General features: G+C 43.2%; 1 protein-coding gene across 4 annotated transcripts in view; it reads right to left on the bottom strand.

Moving 5' to 3' along the window:
• Window positions 1–17,105, bottom strand: part of TNKS2 (tankyrase 2) — a 70,520-nt gene extending 53,415 nt beyond the window's left edge. Inside the window, exons 1-6 of one of the 4 annotated variants that reach the window (XM_048856462.2) lie at window positions 16,841–17,105; window positions 5,561–5,785; window positions 4,900–4,995; window positions 4,510–4,546; window positions 3,985–4,060; window positions 2,418–2,512 (exon numbers count right to left, since the gene is read on the bottom strand). In XM_048856462.2, coding sequence (XP_048712419.1) covers window positions 2,418–2,512; window positions 3,985–4,060; window positions 4,510–4,546; window positions 4,900–4,995; window positions 5,561–5,785; window positions 16,841–17,042 — 731 coding nt within the window. In that variant the 5' untranslated portion in view covers window positions 17,043–17,105. The other 3 variants (XM_048856461.2, XM_048856460.2, XM_048856463.2) reach the window with 3 other exon arrangements.
• Between the last annotated feature and the right edge of the window lie 1,470 nt (window positions 17,106–18,575).

Below are 18,575 nucleotides of genomic sequence, written 5' to 3'. Positions count from 1 at the left end.
ATTGCATTGTATTTGTTGTAAGTGACTTGGTTCCAGAGATTTTATGAAATTAAACAGTAATTACACTACGTGGAAAGCACTGTATTGGTAGAACTTATTTCAAGGAAGACAGTAATTTTTCCTTTATCCCTAAAAAGTTTTGTTGCACAATCTCTTTTCTTTAGCATGCTAAAGAAGTCTGACTGGTTTAGTGTTAATATCACTGAGCAAGGTTCTGTACTATACATCTAAGAACACAGTATAGACCTTGCCTCCACAGGGAGGGAAAACTAAGATGGTTTAAGCCACCTCTGCTCCCTCCTGATCCTGTTCTGGTGGCTGGAGAGGCACGTAATGTAATTTAGACAGCCAGGAAACTCTATCATTGCAAGGGTAGCAATGGACTGACAAAGGTTTCAAGTTTACAAGGGCCTTGCAACCCTTTGATCTGGCAGCTGTTCTATCCATCCTGAAGTGATATGTTGGGAATAAAGACTTAAGATTCTATTTTCTATAATTTCAGCCTATTTATTCATGATGTTTAAAAAAGGTTTCTAGAGACTAAATATTTTCTGTAAATTTGTATGAATTTACCATGTTTCAATTAGCATTTCTATACTTAGCAATAGCAAAAGTTCCTTATATGCTAAGTGAATGCTTAGAAATATATTACTCCTACAGGAATTCTGTGCCACTGTGTGTGGGCGGAATTCATGTCCCCCACAGATTTCTTTGCTTCCCTGCAGAAAAATGACTTTCTGACAGGGAAGCAAGGGGAAGCTGCAAGAGCACCACTCCCTAGCAGTGCAGGTACAAGTTTCAGGCATCTGGAGGAGAGGTAAATCACCGGGGGATGGAGATCAGCTGCTAGTCTTGGCTGGGCTGGAGACAGAAGAGGACAGGACTTCCTCTTCCCTACAAGGAGTGGCTGGGGCTGTGTCAGACCCACCCCCAGAAACTTCCGCTAGCTGCAGGAAGGTCAGCATCCTCCCCTCCTTCCTGCCCCCATCACTCCTCAGTTGTGCGGGGAGGGGGTCACTGTACAGGAAGCTGCTCCCCCATCCACCCAACTCCTGTGCATCCGGACCTCCCATACCCAGACACCCCTGCCAAGACTTACCTGGTACATCCAGAAAGCCCCCTAGCCCTCCATACCCGAACCCCACCCCACTGAACCTCAACCCCTGCATCTGGAGCCCTCTACACCCAGACCCCCTGCTTCCGGACCCCCAGCCCTGCTCCCAGACCACTGCCCACTGAGCTCTCTGGACTCATACTCCCACCCTGATGCCCCAATCTCTGTACCAACCTGAGCCCCCACATCCAGACCCCCACACCACTAACCAACAATTAGCTGCACTCTGACCCCCACCCCACCAAGCTCCACTCCACCAGCACCAAGACCCCCCTCGTTGAGATCCCCACACCCAGACCCCTCCACGGAGCCCCAACAACCTTCACCTGGAAGCCCCTGCAGAGTCCCATTGCCCCTGCACCTGGAACCCCCTCAAAATGAGCCTCTGTGCATCCAGATCCCCCCCACACCTAGACCCCCCACTGCGCTGCCTGCACCCAGATTGTCCCACACAGAATCCTCTCACCCCACATGTGGATCTCCCCACACTTGGATCCTGCCTGGTTGAGCCCATCTGCCCCACACCTGGTGGACCTGACGCAGAGGGGCATGGCCCTAGGGTATTTCTGGGGCAGGCCCAGGCCTCTTGTGCTGTGTCAGGTGCAGCCTCACCACTTTGTCCATGTTCTGGGGGTAGGAGTGCTGCAGGGTGATCTTCCACCTTTGTGCAGCCAGTGGCTGTGCTTCCCACTGCCATGCTGGAGCCTCTGCATTTATTTATTGACAAATAAAACACACAGAATTTTGCAGATTTTTAAAATACTGTGTATAGAATTTTTTATTTTTTGGTGCAGAATGCTCTCAGGAGTAATATATTATCCAAATTCAGTGTTTGGGAAACAAAAATGATGTTTATTCTTTTGAGTATAACCTTTTAAAATGAGAAATCATGGGAATCCAATCAGAAAACCATTTTCAAAGTGAAAGGGGTCTTCAAAGGAAAATGAAAACCGAACTAACCACAGATGTGTACTGAATTTTGATAGGTATGGTATGAAAGCATTTTTTAAAAATGTAAGCCTTTTAAAGTCTTTTGGACATACACAGGCTGGCAGTTCCTCTCTTAGAATGAATATGTTTTATGGATGATTCAGTATTAGTTTTATTGCTTTGCAGGTTTCTCATAAGGTTGTGACCAAAAATTAGAATGTCACAATTATAAAGTTAGAGATGGTACATCTGCCTCAACTTTGAGTTTTCTGGTATTTGTTCCAGGTCAATTTTTTTTCTAACATTAGAATTCCTTATTACACGTAAAAGTACATTATTGATACATTCTAAACACAAGTGAAAGAAAACTCACCCTTTATCCTTGGCATGTACATCAGCTCCATGCTGTAGTAACAGCTGCACAATCTTAACCCGGTTATACCCAGCTGCTAAGTGTAATGGAGTTGACTGGAGAGATAGAATGAATCCAAATTATAAGTTCAATTATTAACTAATCAAACATTGTGAAATGTAAAAGGAATACAACTAATTAAGTTATCTGAGTCCTCAAAATATTTGTACCATCAGCAGAGAGAGAATGTTTGAACAGTTATTTAATAAGTATTTGTGTAAAGGACATTTTTTCCCTACCTGCTCACTCCCCCCCCCCCCCCCCCGTGATTTAGTTACCATCAATACACATTGCAAGGCTTTACTCACCACTAATACATTCAGGCAAACAACAACTACAGTGACAGATTTTTGGGCTCTGCAGTCAGCTCCCACTTCCTCCCAGGTTAGTCCTTCCACAGATGTGCCAAAGCCCTCCCCCTGAGGCTCCCTCTGTGACTTGGCTGTTACCAGCATATAGTGCCAGATTATGAACAGTTCTCTTTACCAAGTAAGAAGTTAATTTTAAAAATAAGCCACAGTGACAGTTAACTGTGCTGGAGAGAAGACTGTGATTATATGCAGAACAAACAGAAAAACTTCACCTTATCTTCCATCTGAACTCCCTAGGCAGACGACTGCTCTATGATCTGTCCAGTCAGTAGGCATGGGAGTATTTAGTAAGGAGTACCGAGCAAAAGGCCTGAAGCAACAGGATTTGCACAGAGATGTTTTCTTCATTCAGGCTGTGGATAGGTTCATCAACTTGAGGGGATTGCACAGTTGGACCAGATTCATGCTCCACAGGGAGGGGGAAGTAGTAGTATTGATGCTCAGACACTTAAAAGCTTTGGAGAGCTTCAAATATCCAACTGCAAGGTGTAACATGTAAGAAACTGGCTTGGGGAAAACACAGAAACTTAAGGGAATGAGCCCATACAAATATCTAAATGGGAACCATGACAGGGCTATAGATAGCGACTTAAACCTTCAGGAAAGCTATGGGTTCAAACTAATGAAATTTCAAAAAAATTTTGGATGGGAATTTTGGCATTTTTAGCCAAGATACCCTTATCCTGCCAGGAATAAGTCCAGACCCTGTAAATGTAGCGTAAACTCTACTGTAAGAAGAGTAACGTCAGAGCCAGTGCCAAGTCTTGGGGACACAGGATGGAGGTGGTGCAAAAGAGGAGCATGGATACAACTCTTCAACTCACTTGGCAACTATTAGGATCAAAGAGGGAAAGCTTTTGTTGTAACTTTGACATCAGCACAGCTGCAGAGAAGGTCAGTCAGCATAAGAAAGTTGTTCTGCCACTACTCCTTGATCCAGAAGACAAATGCAAAAAGTGGTGGATATAGTTCTTTTTAAGCAAAGAAGAAAAGTATCTGACAGTTGCCATTGTCTTCAAACACAATTTTTTAAGTACAAGTTGAATATGACATACCAAAAACCTGACTCAAATGGTAGTTTTAAATGTAAAGAATTAAATCTAAATGTTAACATTTCAAAACAAAATGTCTTTAAATGTGGCTTTGAGCTAAAATACCTTTCTGCCATCACTTGCATGACAGTTGACATTTAATGGTGTAAGAAGAGCCATCATCTTTTCTTCATTACCACCCCTAGGAAAAAAAAGATTGTTTAAACGAACATGGGACATTTTGGCCAATTGATACTGCATATAAAAACAACTTTAGTTGCTTTCACTATTTACAGTGTTGCACAAATAGCAGAACCAACAAAACAGCTATTTGGGATGTTTCAAACCTACTAAAAACAACTTCTACAAAGGATTTCAAATTATACAATATGAACATTGACATATTACAAGCCAGTAGCTACTGTGCATCACATCATATATAGCCCTGAGCTATATGCTGGGACTCCATTAGGACAAGGTCCTGAGGTAAGGGTGCCATAATTGTTTTATTAATTTCACCCAAAAATGACTGCCCAAGGCCTAGTATGTACTCAGAAAGCAAACTTAAAATTAATTTGTATGTGTTATTAAAAAGTGGGTTATTCTGAAAATAATGCCATATGCAAATTGTTTTCTACATTTAATACATACCTGGCACTTTCTAAGAGTTCATCCTTCTTGTATTCACCTGAAAGTGAAGAGAAAATGATTTCCTTACCTATCGAAAGCATAAAATCCATGGAAAAAAGCTTTTATGATCTAAAGTTTTCTGCTTATCCTCCTCTTTCAGTATTTAGAGAGCAGTCTCCAGCTGTTTCCCCTCTTTAAAACAATTAGCACTTTGTGCTCTTGAAATTCTGATAGGTTCTGTCACCTATACTTGGGGTCTGGCCACAAATAAATAGAAATTAAACTAGTATTTAAGAAAAATCCAGCATATTACTTTTGAAGCATATTGAAGCATAAAAGCATATTACTTTTGAAATAGGAGCACTGGTAGCCATAATCTATCAGTTACAAATTTAAAAAGACACCACTTACCAGTCAGCACTACTTTGGCAGATGGGTCTGCTAAATCCAAAGCTGTCCTTCCATCTGTATTACGGATGGCTGGTTCAGCACCATGCTGCAGCAGTACTATAAAATAGCAAAGTCTTTTATGTGAAACAACTCTGATAGAAACTGGGCTTTTGAAATATGGCTTGTCATCCCACCAAGATCCATCAACAGAATGGCCCAGTTGGGGAGGCACAAAAGACCTAAGTCATTATGTTAAAGTTTCTGTTGCTTCCATATGTTATGGGGACCAGCAGCAGGGCAGGATAGATGGGTCTAAGACAGAGTGTGGGAAGAGAGAAAGACCACTTAGTAGTCAAAATACTACTCCTAAAATAAATCCACTTTACATGACTACTTTTCCCCTGCCCCCACCATGTAATTCTCTCCACCTGAGAGAGAACCATATAAGGCAGCAGGGGGATTTTTGCATTTCTGTAACATGTAGTATGTGTCAACAGATTTTTATATGTCAAGTTTCCGCTCACAGTAAATTTTTTGTTTCTGTGAGCATGAACCTGACAAACCAGAATTTAGTGATGGGCAGAGATTGGTGTTTTGTTTTGTTTTTTTTTATTAAAGAATTGGGCTTTGCAGGGTTTTAATCTCACACAAGTCAGTTGAGGGGGAAATCTGATAAAGTTACCTATGCAGACATCAATCTTGCCCTTAATGGCAGCTTCATGAAGAGGAGTATAGTTCCAATTATCCCGAGCATTAGGATCTGCACCATGACGCAAAAGAAGATTGACAACTTCAGCGTGACCGAAAGAGCAGGCATTATGAAGAGGAATGAGGCCACCATCATCTCGTGCATGGACATTGGCACCACTCTGAAGCAAATATTCAACTACATCCTTCCGACCAAAACCTAAAACAAGAAGATGACTCTGTATAAACCACTAGGCATTGAAAGAATCAGAAAGTCCAAAATTAAAATTAGAAAAGCAAGATACTTAAATAGGGAAACTGCTATAGAAGAAACCACAACTGAGTTCTCTGCTACAGCAGTACTTTTATTGAAACCAACGTATTAAAATTAAAAACCCTACATCTAATGCTAAAGAGTATACTGATACTACACCTACGTGTATATAGTCTAACTACAGCTATCTTGGTCAGAAAGGCTAGAATAAACAGTAGTAACCTGAAAATATCAGGTAACATTAGTGCAGGACATTGACAAGCATAGGGAAGAAAGATGGTTGAATGCTTAAGGTGCCCCAAGCACTCCGGAAAACTAGGTTAAATTCTCTGCTCTACTACAGATTTCCTCTGTGAGCGTGAGCAAGTCACTAAGACCTTGTTTATACACACAACTACAATTATATCATTGCAAGCCCCGGTGTGGACTCTCCACTCCAGTCCCTGCTTCCCCCCTAAAAATACTCTAAGGCTCTCATTCTTGGTAGAGCCCAGACTACAGACCATGATCTCCATGCAACAAGTTAGTTAAGCTGCTACCTCTGAGAGGTGCAAGCAGCATCAGGGGGAAGCAGAGTGATTTCCTCTGGGTGCCGCACCAGACAGTCTGGGTGCCATGGTTTTCCAGTGATTCACGCTTTTCTGGTGTTTCAATTTACACACACACACTATTGAGCTGCATATTAGACCTTGCTTCACTTGGCCAATGAATTATAAGAACATTCATAGTCACCAGAGAATCAGAAATATATAAAGAATATATACCCCCATTAGGGTTGGGCCTTTGACTGGTCAAGAAATAATTACTCAGCTGACCAGCCAAACATTGCCAAATGATGTAAAATATGGTTATATTTTAAAGAACTAATTTAAAATAATAGTAACAAAAAAGAATATAACGTTATGGTCTCCAGTAGGCATAGCCTTAGATCAGTGGTCTCCAATCTTTTCATGCACAAGATCATTTTTTAAATTTAAATGCAACCCAGGATCTACCCCTCCCCTTCCCTGAGGCCCTGCCCACTCCATCCATCCACCCACCATTGCTTGCTCTTCCCCACTCTCACTCACTTTCACTGGGGGAGGGGGTTGGGGTGTGAGAGGGGGTGAAGGGTACAAGCTCTGGGAGGGAGTTTGGGTGCAGGAGAGGTGCGGGCTCCTGCTGGGCAGCACTTACATCGGGTGGTGGCGCAGCAGGGCTAAGGTAGACTGCCTGCCTGCCCGCCCTGGCCCCATGCCACTCCTGGAACCGACCATCACGCCCCGTTAGGGTGGGGCCACGTGGCTCCACGTGCTGCCCCTCTCTGCAAGCACTGCCCCCACAGCTCCCATTGGCTGCAGTTTCCCATTCCCAGCCAATGGGAGCTGCGGGGGCTGTGTTTACAGGCAAGAGCAGCACGTGGAGACCCCTGCCCAGCCCTTCCCCTCCTTTCCCCTCCCCCGGGGCCTCAAGGGCATGCTGGCTGCTTCCGGGAGCAGCGCAGGGCCAGAGCAGGCAGGGAGCCTGCCTTAGCCCCACTGCACCGCCAGACTTTTAGTGGCCAGAGATTGTGATACTGGCAGAGGCTCCAGGATCGACCAGTTGATTACGATCTACAGGTTGGTGACCACTGCCTTAGAGTCATACTTATGCCTAATTACAAAAAAAAGTTACTTTACTGAGTTATTTTAACTCAGAAAAATGCAAAAACACAATCAAATGAAGCTCTAAAAAAAATGAGAATTACTACCTTTTAGCAATTAGATGTGTATGTTATTCCAGACTCAACGGTTACAAAAGAAATATGAAATTAGAAATAAAACTATAAAAGGAGAGTCATTTTTAAATGCACCTATGCTAGCTAGGTAGCAGGCGAACTCCTCAAACCTCTTGCTTTCATCATCTGCTTCATCTATATCTGCCAAAACACAGCAGCATTGCCTTCGTCTGATAATTACTGAGTCAACTCTTCATCTGCCATTTTCTTCTCTAATCTTGAACTGTGATACATGCTCACTAGCTTCCCACTGGAGATCTTCAGTCTATTTCTTGTTTTTGAAAATTTCTCCTCAAACCTATCCATTTCATTCCACACATGTAGTAGTACAAAGAAGCACTAAAAGAATTTCTGCCACTGTAGCTAGAGTGCAAGGATGACGCAACCCTTACCACCATGACGAAGGAGCAACCTGTTCTGTATTCAACTGCTGGGATGGTACTCCATTGTTTTAGGACTGAACTGGATGTGTCTTGCTTTATAATTTTCTACCTCCATCCAAACTGTTTATATATCCTTTGAAATTTGCAACAGACACTATGAGGTCACGAGATTAATCAAATTCATCATCAGCAAAGTCCTGGCCCAGGAACTGTGGCTCAAGAAGGCAGGCAGCATTATGGGTGGAAGTGATCACTTGATTTTTTTCAGCGATATTTCGTATATTTGTTTTCTCTTGAGCTTTTGTAAGTGGACTGTATTCAGTATACTCACAAATAAGTTAATGTTCAGGTACTTTTTCTTGGCATCAGACAATGCAGAACTATCATTTTCCATATTTTGAGTGGCTATGGCTTAAAGCAGTGAAATAAATTTTGAGTTTTGCATCCAAAAATATATTGTCAAGAATGTCAGTAAGGATTACTCTTCTATTCCTTCAACAGCAGCTGTTTGAGGAGCCTTCTTGCTTATTTGAAGAACACTGACATTTAACAGAAGATGTCCATTGTACTGAGTAAGCCTTGTCATACTCAGATGAAACTGAGAGCTGTAATAAATTATGCTATAAAATGGCTGCTGGGCATTTGATTTTGAAAAATCTGATGATGCTTTTCTCTTTTGGCGTATGATGAGAAAGCTGACAGATTTTCAACATCACCAGTGAATAGCTGCATCATATGGGCAGCACATATGTAACACAGATGGTGTGGATATTAATTTTTCAACAAAGCCCAAGCAGCTCTCATATTACCCACACTGTTGGTCACAACCAAAATAACTTTTTGAGGACCCAATGCATTGCTTTTTTTTTTTTTAAAACTGGTCAGCAATAATGTTGGGCAATGTGGTGATGATAAGATGCTCAGTAAAACACTGGCTGCTGACTTGTCACTACGAAGTTGACGACTCACTCATTACAAATATTACTCCATCATACACGAGACACATGTGAGGAGCTTGCACAATAAGAACAACTCTTTTTCAAGTTGCCTTCTTTGTCATTCAAAAAACTTCCTGCAAATATTTGGTACTTTGTAAATTGGATGCAACCTATAAAAAAAATTCTAGCATATGAGGATTTTCAACTACATGAAATGGTGTCCTCATGACATAAATACATCCAAACACACAATCAAAGTCATTTTCTGGTCATGATCAGTTCTATCCAAAAACCTCTTTATCAATTTGATGAATATCTGAAGACTTTCCAGGAGTAGGAGTTCTGAAGCTGATAAAGTAGAAAAATTCTTATTAGAAGGTAAAGAAATGGAATTAGCTTCACTTTCACTGTCACTCATATCTCTTCATCAAAAGGCTCCATGCTTCATAATGCTGCTGTTGAAGACTATGTAGAAAGAGAATGCACAGGAGAAAAATTTCTCCTCCCTGCCCTCCCAAAAGTGACTGCAATAATCTCTCTAACAGTGGCTGGACACATCACAAGAATTCAAGAAGTGTTTCTGTATTCTGTCTACATGTTACATACTCAGAACAACAAAACTTGCACTCAACTTTAACAATTTTTTTCATGTTCACCTCTCGTAAAAAAAGTTCATAAAAACGATTTTGGCTTTCCCTGACCCTGTCGTCACAATTATAAATGCATCACTATTTCTAAAATGCTCTCTCGATTAAAAAAATATCTCTTGTACTTAAATCAAACAGTACCCATTCAGTTCTATTTCTAACTACTGCTGTTCCAGAATACTTAAGACAATAACAATGTCTTCAGGAATTCCGCCCCCTCCCTCCAAAGACACTTAAGGTGAAGGCATGCTGGTAGACTGACTTATGCTAATGGGGATTGTGCTTGTCAGGTGTATGAACACTGCACACTAGCTGGGACTTGGGCTAGACACCTGGGCTCAGACCCGGAGGATAGGGTAGGCTAAAGCTGGGGTAGCTAGCCCAAGTCTTTGCTGGTACTGCAACATCAACAGTTATTTTTAACACACTAGTGTGAGCCCCTCCAACACAAGTCCCACTGACATATCCTTACAGATTCTCAGAGGGAGGGCTGCCCCTTCTCCCTGCAGCAAACACAATGGACTCAAAAGCAGCAGGAGAAACAGAACAGGAAGAGAGTAGTAGCCTCTACAGAAATGCAATGTCACATCTCCTTCAGCACAGAATTTTTTCATAGATCAACATGGCATAGCTGGGGGTATGTGAAGAGGCTTTTTGTTGAGGGGGAGGAATGAGTGCTTATTTACTTGAGCTTTTAATGTACATTGTTTAGCTTTGCTGAAGATCAGAAAGGTGTTGGGGGTTTTCTTTAAACTGATTTTTGTTAAGAGGGGCTTAGGGCTAGTCTACACTGGCAATGCTAAAGCACTGCCATGGCAGCACTTTAACAAGAGAAGTCTCCCTGCACTCTAAAAAAAAAACCAAACTACCTCTGCAAGGGGCGTGGCTCCCAGTGCTAGTGCACTGTCTACACTGGCACTTTACAGCACTGAAACTTGCTGAGCTCAGGGGCATGTGTTTTTCATATCCCGGAGAATGGAAGTTGCAGAGCTGTAAATTGCCACTGTAGACAAGCCCTTAATGGCTGTGCCTCTTTGCTCCTTGTGTTGGGGGAGGAGGTTTAATAACTGAACAGTCCTATACCTACCTCAGTCCTTTCTGAGTTAACTTCTGTATGTTTGTCTAGTAAATTTAGATTGTAAGATATTTGGGGCAGGGACCATATCTTTTGTCTTGTTTAATGTGCTTTGCAAACCACCATGTACTCCAGTGCCTTAATATACAAATAAAGATCTTCACACAATGTTTTCCTTGAAGATTCCAGATAATCAAAATGCTCATCTTTCTATTAATTCACCTCTTTCCCCAACCAATAGCATTAGCATGAAATAAAATGAATGATTGACACTTAAGTAGGCTTGCTAACCGATGGCACTATGATGCAATCAAAAAGGTAGGCCCAGGCTGCTGCTTACATTAGAGCATTCCTGCTGAAATAACTGACCATGTTTGACTGGTCAAATAACAGGTGGCCAACTGACTGGCTTGCCAAGTCAAAACCGCATCCTTAAAAGCATAATCCATCCATTAAAGCAGGGTGTACACATTAGCTTTTATAATGGTATAACTATTTTGGTTAGGGGTATTTTTTTGGGGGGGGGGGGGGCTTCTTGTACCAATTTTCACTATACCAGTGTAGTTAATGAAGTACAACTTTTGTGTTTAGTCAAGTCTTAACTTCCTGGAATAAGGAAGAAATAGGATACCAGAGTACTTAACTATTACTCTGATTTGGTATGAAAATTCTTATGAGCTTCCAAGTATACTGCAACACCTCTGAACATGTCAGCAGCAGTGTTTAAACCTGGGATCCCTGAATCTAAAACCATGAGCCTCTCGATTTCTGAGGAAAAGATCCAGTTAGCTTAAAGGCTGCGAAGCAAAAATGTCCTTGTAGTCCAGCCACAAGTGGGGGGAACGGATGGCCACACTGCAACATGTAATACACAACTATTTTTAAAAAGTGATAATGGAAGGATGAAGTTTCTGGAAGGAAACTTAAAACCTCAACAACAGCAGCTTCCTTCAAAAAACGTCTATGTTGGATAGAGGCTAGATTTTTGTTTTGTTTTTTTTACTGTAGAGTACCTATATTTAAGTTTCATAGGAAAAAATGTTAAACTAAATTGTGTATAAACATTAAACAAATAGAAAAATTAGTTATGAATATGCTGGCACTTAGCCTATTTTTAACATACTTTTACTTGTACTTTCTTGGTTTGGAAGTAAACTGGGTTCTGTATTCTAATTCACTGACCAAATTTTGCTGCAGCAAAAACTTGGGTTTTTGGTTTGGTTTTCATTTTGTTTTAAAGATATAGAATATAGGTCTCTTGAAGAGCCAATGTCTCATTTCTCTAGTCAGTCATTTTTCCAAGCAGAGAAAAAGAAACAACCACAAGCTTTTATTACTGACCATCCGGTGGGGGTGAGAGAACGTAAATCTTCCATCTACCAAAAACTTCCCAACAGACAACTTATTCAAGTCTGTAAAGGTCAACATTACATACGGAAGATCCTGATTGAAGGCAAGTAGATTTCTTACCAATTTAAAGTTTTCACTGTCTCCCCATTCATTGGCTCAAAACAAACTGAATGTCCCCCACTTATAAAATAAATGTGGTTTAATTCTGAAATTGTACAGTGGGGGAAAATTTAGTGACTTTACACAGCTACAATTTCAGGAAGTTCACCACTTCTATATTCAGTGATCCCTAATACAATTATACATATCTGAACAAAAGTGAAGCATGAACAGATTTTTATTTTTTTTTAATTAACAAGTGAGGCTTTACGTTCCGATTAAGTTGCTGGCAAGCAAAAAATGTAGCCAATTTAACAAAGCACTGCAAAATTCTACTTGTCTGCTCATGTGGGGCAAGTAATATTTTTAAGTAAAATATCAATTTTTGTCCACCATGGAGTGGACAAGCAAATTATGCCTAGGCTGGCATGTGACAATTATGCAAGCCTGGTTTAATGTGATCTTGCACTAACACAAGCCTAAATTTATATAAAGCAGTTTTGTAATGGTGTTAGTCCAATGCTGGCTACATCTTAACTATTTCTCTAATTGAAAATGCACCAGCACTGCAAATCTCGTCCATTTTTTGAAGTTTTGACGGCTCTCTCTTTTCAAGAGGCTAGGATGACTTAGGGCACTTGCTCATTTATATCCTAGTCATAGAACTAAATCTTACAGGATGTGATTGATGCCTATGAAGGTCCTTGAGGCACTTCAGAATCACCTTTATCTCTACAGAAGAGGCACAAGTTTTTTTTTCTGGAGAAACCAAAAACCTTAGTGAGCAGTGTAGATTGATTTTTAAATGATGATTTAAATCACTAAGTGGAAAAACTTAAAATTAAATCAACTTTCCAATTTGTACTTCCTTTATTTTCTAGAGAGGTGCATTATCATTGGTTGATATAACCATTAAAGCAGGGGTTCTCAAACTGGGGGTCACAAGGTAATTACATGGGGGTGTGTCACAAGCTGTCAGCCTCCACCCCAAACCCCATTTTGCCGCCAGCATTTATAATGGTGTTAAATATACTTTAAAGTGTTTTTAATTTATAAGGGGGGGGTCCGCACTGAGAAGCTTGCTATGTGAAAGAGGTCACCAGTATAAAAGTTTGAGAACCACTGCATTAAAGCATGCTGATTTACAACTAAATAGAGCCTTTATACCAAATTAAGTACATCTTTCTGCTGCCTAGGAGAGGTACACATCTATATATTTATTCAAGCAATCATGCAGTTACTGATGACAGCTGAGGATCTTCCTCTGTCTACTTCTGTGATAGGTCTTATTTAGACTTTTACTTGACTGACTTCCTGGACTTTCCTCGGGATTTGAAACTGATTTATATCCGTATTCTCTTGCTTCTCATCAATTCTAACAGTATTTATGTATAGTCACTAGGAGAGGCTCCTGTGTCCTCTTGGCATTGGGTTAATTTCCCTGCAAGTTATTTGTATACTTTATTGCCTAGGAGCTGTAGTCAGGGACCAGGACCCCACTTACTAGTTGCTGTACAACACAGACGTGAGGGACAATCCCTGCTCCAAAGAGTTTACAAACTAAGTATATCTGTTCCTCATATCTTCCGGGGGTTTTGTTTTGTTTTTAAAACTGAATGTTTAGCTCCTAGGAAGGGCATTCTGGCTACTACAAATCCCTTGAATCTGTGGCATTTTCTAGTTGTCATGCTCCATGACAAAGGGTTGCCTGCCTGCAGATCATCATCCTCAGACCAGTCTACACCTAGAATTTAGGCTGTCAATGCTCAGGGGAATGAAAAATTCATACCTCCTGAGACGCACCACCTCCTCTTAGACAAGTGGATTAACTAGAGTGACAGAAAAACCCTTTCATCAACTTAATGAGTGTCTACACTATGGCCATAGCTGTGCTTTTGTAGCATAGACCTAGCCTTACACATGCCCCTAACTTTTGCTAATTGGACTTGATTACATGCCTACTTTGTGCAGACAGTGACACTCTTGACTTAAGCTTCAATACAACTTAACTGCCCTAGGTTCATCTTACGTGTGCAATGGAGTTAAGAAACATCAAGATTAATCTCCACCAAGATCAATCTCCACCAAGATCCCCTGCTTCATTGTTTCCAGATGGCAGCACATGCATGAGAACAGCAAGTTCTCTCAATCCTTTTCAGTTAGACCAGGAGGAAGAACAGAAATCCATTATTTAAGGAATGGGAGAGAGAGGCTGCATCTTTTTAAAGTCTAAGCCAGAGTGACAATACAAGGGAAAAAGAAACACACATTCCCTGGTATAGTGCCATCATCTCTGTTGCAAAGCAACAACCTACAGGATAAGTACACTTCTCCCGAACTGAACTAAACCAAACAAAAAAGGTTGCCTAGCACATGCATTAATACAAAAGTGTGCACACCCAGCCTCATTAACAGAGGTTCTGCTGTGCAAAACTACAGCAGAGCCTTTGTTACCACTTCCTGGTATGTTACTTCTATCTTAAGTAGTCCAGTAATTCTCCAGAGACAGAAGACAGAGAGAGCAGCCCTTATTATTCACACTCTGAATGACGGAACCAAAAATCCCCAAACACGAGTTTGCTACCAATCACATTACTCTTTTTCATTTACTAGAGTTAGGTTCACAGTCGAAAAGTTCCATCCAATGGAAGGCTATAAATCCGGGGTTCTCAAACTGGGGGTCAGGACCCCACAGGGGATCACGAGGTTATTACATGTGGGTGGGGGGGTCGCAAGCGGTCAGCCTCCACCACAAACCTTGCTTTGCCGCCAGCATTTATAATGGTGTTAAATATATAAACAAGTATTTTTAATTTATAAGAGGGGTCACATTCAGAGGTCTGCTATGTGAAAGAGATCACCAGTATAATAGTTTGAGAAACATGGCTATAAGTATATCTTCCCAAGAGAGACTGACAGATAGGTCTCTTCACCAGAAAGATCCTGCAGTTCTGGGAGGGAAGACATCAGTAACAGCCTTGTAATCCTCCTGTGTTCAGGAACCAAAGGGAGGAATATGGAACACATGGCCGCTCCCAACATCTCTGCTACCTAGTGGCATACATCACCTATCTGATTCTATTGGGAATTTAATCTAAGTGTGATTTATTTAAGGTTATTCAGAGTCTTTAAAGTTCCACTGGACAAAACTAAGCAGGGTTATTCTTATCTAGGCACTTACAGAGACTATACTGAGAGCATCCCTTCAGTAATTAAAAATAGATTACCTTCTAACTCCCAAGCCTGTAGTAGAAATAGCTTAACTGGCTAGCAAAAGAATTTGAGTTTATGAATCAACTGAAGGTGTGCTGTGTGTAAAGATCTTATTGAAAGAAATGAGTTTGGTACTTAGGTTTTGAAAGCACGAGGAGTTCCATAGTTTATTAAAGTTGTCTTAAGTGTTCATAAGCTTCCCTTTAATGGTAAACTATTTCACAGTTTCAGTGGAACACAGCTATCTTGCAAGAGGCTTTCAGGTAATTAATCCCATGAAGGCCTTTGAATATGAAAAGTCACACCTTCCGCAGGACTCTCTTCAATGGGGAATCCAAGCAGAGTGGAGCAGCAAGGCTACATGTTCATAATGACCTATGTTTGGCAAACAATGGGCTACTGATTTTGTACTATTTCCACCGTGAGTATTTATCCCTAGAAATGAGTTGCAATATACAAGCCTAAAGAGTCCACATAAGTGTTAGACAGCTACAATTAGATTTGTGCCTGAAGCGATAGGGCACAATCTCCTTGCCAGTTGCAATGACTACTTTGTGATGTCATGGTTATTTAGGCATCCAAAAGCACTGAATCCAAGCAATGCTCATTTACAAGCGACACCAACATCATCCGATGAAGTGAGCTGTAGCTCACGAAAGCTTATGCTCAAATAAATTTGTTAGTCTCTAAGGTGCCACAAGTACTCCTTTTCATAGAATCATAGAATATCAGGGTTGGAAGGGACCCCAGAAGGTCATCTAGTCCAACCCCCTGCTCAAAGCAGGACCAATTCCCAGTTAAATCATTTTTGTTGTTTTAACAACAACAAAAAAAGTGTGGGACTTACACTGTCTGACAGGTCCTAGTAATAGAGGGCAGTTTTAAAATCAACATGAGCTAAGCTAGTTCTCCTCAACTCTCAGTCCAGATACTTAAATACCCTACTCACAGTAGGACATAAAGTATCTCCTAACATTTCTGTAGAGCAGAAAGCATTAATACTCCAATTTTCCAGGAGGGGAACCAACGCAGTTCCTGAGAGTCAAAGGACTTGTCAAACAGGAAGTTTGGAAACACAGCCAACCTCTGACCTCAGATCGCCTGAGGCCTGATCCAGCACCTTAGCCAGAAGGCCATACCAGCCAGTCAGCGGCCACCGTCTTTCGTTCAGCTGGGCAGGCCCCAACCTCCGTGGCGCTTGGGACTCTCACCATCACCAACTGGGTGTCTGGCGCCCAGCAAGCAGGGCGGATCGCCAGGCTGGCGTGTGCACAACTGGGCGGGGGGGGTGGGCAACCCCCCTCAACGCGCGTCGCTGAAGCACGGACACAGCCCCTTTCGCGGAGATACGCTGTGCAGAGCCAGGAGCCCCCAGCGCCGGCCGCGAGCGGAGCCGACAGGGCCAGGCTCCCGGATTCGCGCTTTGGCCAGTCCCCAGGCGGCTCGGGCCAGGCGCGTGGCACAGCCGGGCGCGGGCTGGCTCCCACACAGGCCCGGGCGGGAGGCGCCGGCCCCGCCAGAGCAGACGTGCGCCCGATACCTGCGGCGAAGTGCAGGGGGCTGGACTTCCTGCCCGCCGTGTCCCTGCCGTTCACGTTCTCGGACCGCACCAGCCGCTTAACCCGCTCCACGTCCCCGTTCCTGCAGGCCTCGAACAGCTCCCGGGCCGGCTCCGTCGCGGGCCCGCAGCCCGACGCCTCCGCCAAGGGGGCCGCCCCGCCCGCGCCCCGCCGCCCGGCCATGGCGCTCCCCCTCGCAGCAGCAGCAGCAGCAGCGTTTCGAGTGTCTGTCACAGGCCGCCCCCCGCCATGGCCCCGGCCCCCGACACGCGTCGCTATAGGAGGAAGCAAACCCAGGTCAACCCCGGCCAGACTCCCCCCCACAGTTCCAGCGGCCTCAACCAGGCACGCTGCGCGTGCGTGCGTGCGCCCGCCGGGGGGGGGGGCTAGGTGCGCGGCACATAGAGCATGCGCAGAAAGGACAGCCGCCACCAGACTAAACGCCAGAGCATGAGTATTGCTGTGTGCGCGTGCGCGTGCGCGAGGCGAGACTCCCCCAGCGCGTGAGCACAGCGCAGAGACTCGGAGTCGGCGGTGATATAGGCAGGGGCGGGGCCGATTCAGTGTGAGAGCCCAGTGGTGAGGTGAGGGGCCCCTCCCGGCGCACGAGTGCCTCGGCACCTCAGGGCAGGTGGTGGGCGGGCCTTTGCTTCTGACGATATAGCGATGGCCCTTGTGGGGCCCGAAGCAGCATCCGGCGGGGCTGTGGTGGCGCACCGGTGTCATGGCTCAGGATAAGGCAGTCTGCCCGTGGTGCCATGCGGCCGCGTGCCTGCTGCTCCAAGGCAGCCTGGAGCGCTCCTGTGGACATAATAAAACCATCTTCAGCAGAGGGGGTAGCTATGTCTCCAGGAGAAGCTCTCCCCCGGATATAGCGCTGTCCACACTGTGCTTAGGTCGTGGTAACTTACCTCACTCAGGGGGTGGCTTATTCACACCCCGAGCAACAGAAGTGGTTGTGTACAAGCCCTGAGATGAGTAAAGTGCGGCTCAGGATTCTAGTTGCATTTTACTGCCTAAATCACTACATCCTCTTTCTTCTTAAATCTCCAGGGCCCCTAGTGATTCTATACACAGAGGACCAAGGCATAGCTTAGATGAGGTCAAGGGCAGCCCAGGTATATAATTTTTAGGTGGATGCTGCCCATAGTTTTCTGGTAGGTCCAAAGAGACCATAGGCCATAAAAGTAATCACAAACTGACTGTATATCACTTGGCAAAATGGCTCCTTTAATCAGAGAGAGCTGGATGTGTGTGGAGTCAAGTAAGAAGTGAAGTCAAAGTCATGGCTTGGGGCTTGTATACTACCATCTATCTCTCTCTAAGGCACTAGCTGAGTCTAGACTTGTCTTCACTGTTTGCTTGGAGTTTATAGCTTGGTAAAACTAAAGAGCCTTCACTGTTTACCTGGAATAGCTCACATGCATTAGTGACAAGCCCTCTGTTGGCAGGTCAGTCCATCAGTCTATCACTCACTGAATTCTTCTTAAACAACTGTGAGCTGCTCATATTCAGGAACGAGGCTTTGCTTTCTTGAAGAATAAGCTTTATTGAACCAAAATTGCTGAAATTTAAACAGGAGTTTCAGGTCAGATTGTCACATGCACAGTCTCCAGTCCCCCATTCTCTTGGAATTTGTGGGCAAAAAAGCATCAGAAGAGTAATTTTAAAAATCAGGCCTGTTTTTGGAGGACCTATATCTTTTGTCAAATTACC

The sequence above is a fragment of the Caretta caretta genome, chromosome 7 (genome assembly GCF_965140235.1).
Source record: "Caretta caretta isolate rCarCar2 chromosome 7, rCarCar1.hap1, whole genome shotgun sequence".
Lineage (NCBI taxonomy): Eukaryota > Metazoa > Chordata > Testudines > Cheloniidae > Caretta > Caretta caretta.
Note: the sequence above shows the minus strand (reverse complement) of the source record. Positions and strands in the feature narration are given on the sequence as shown.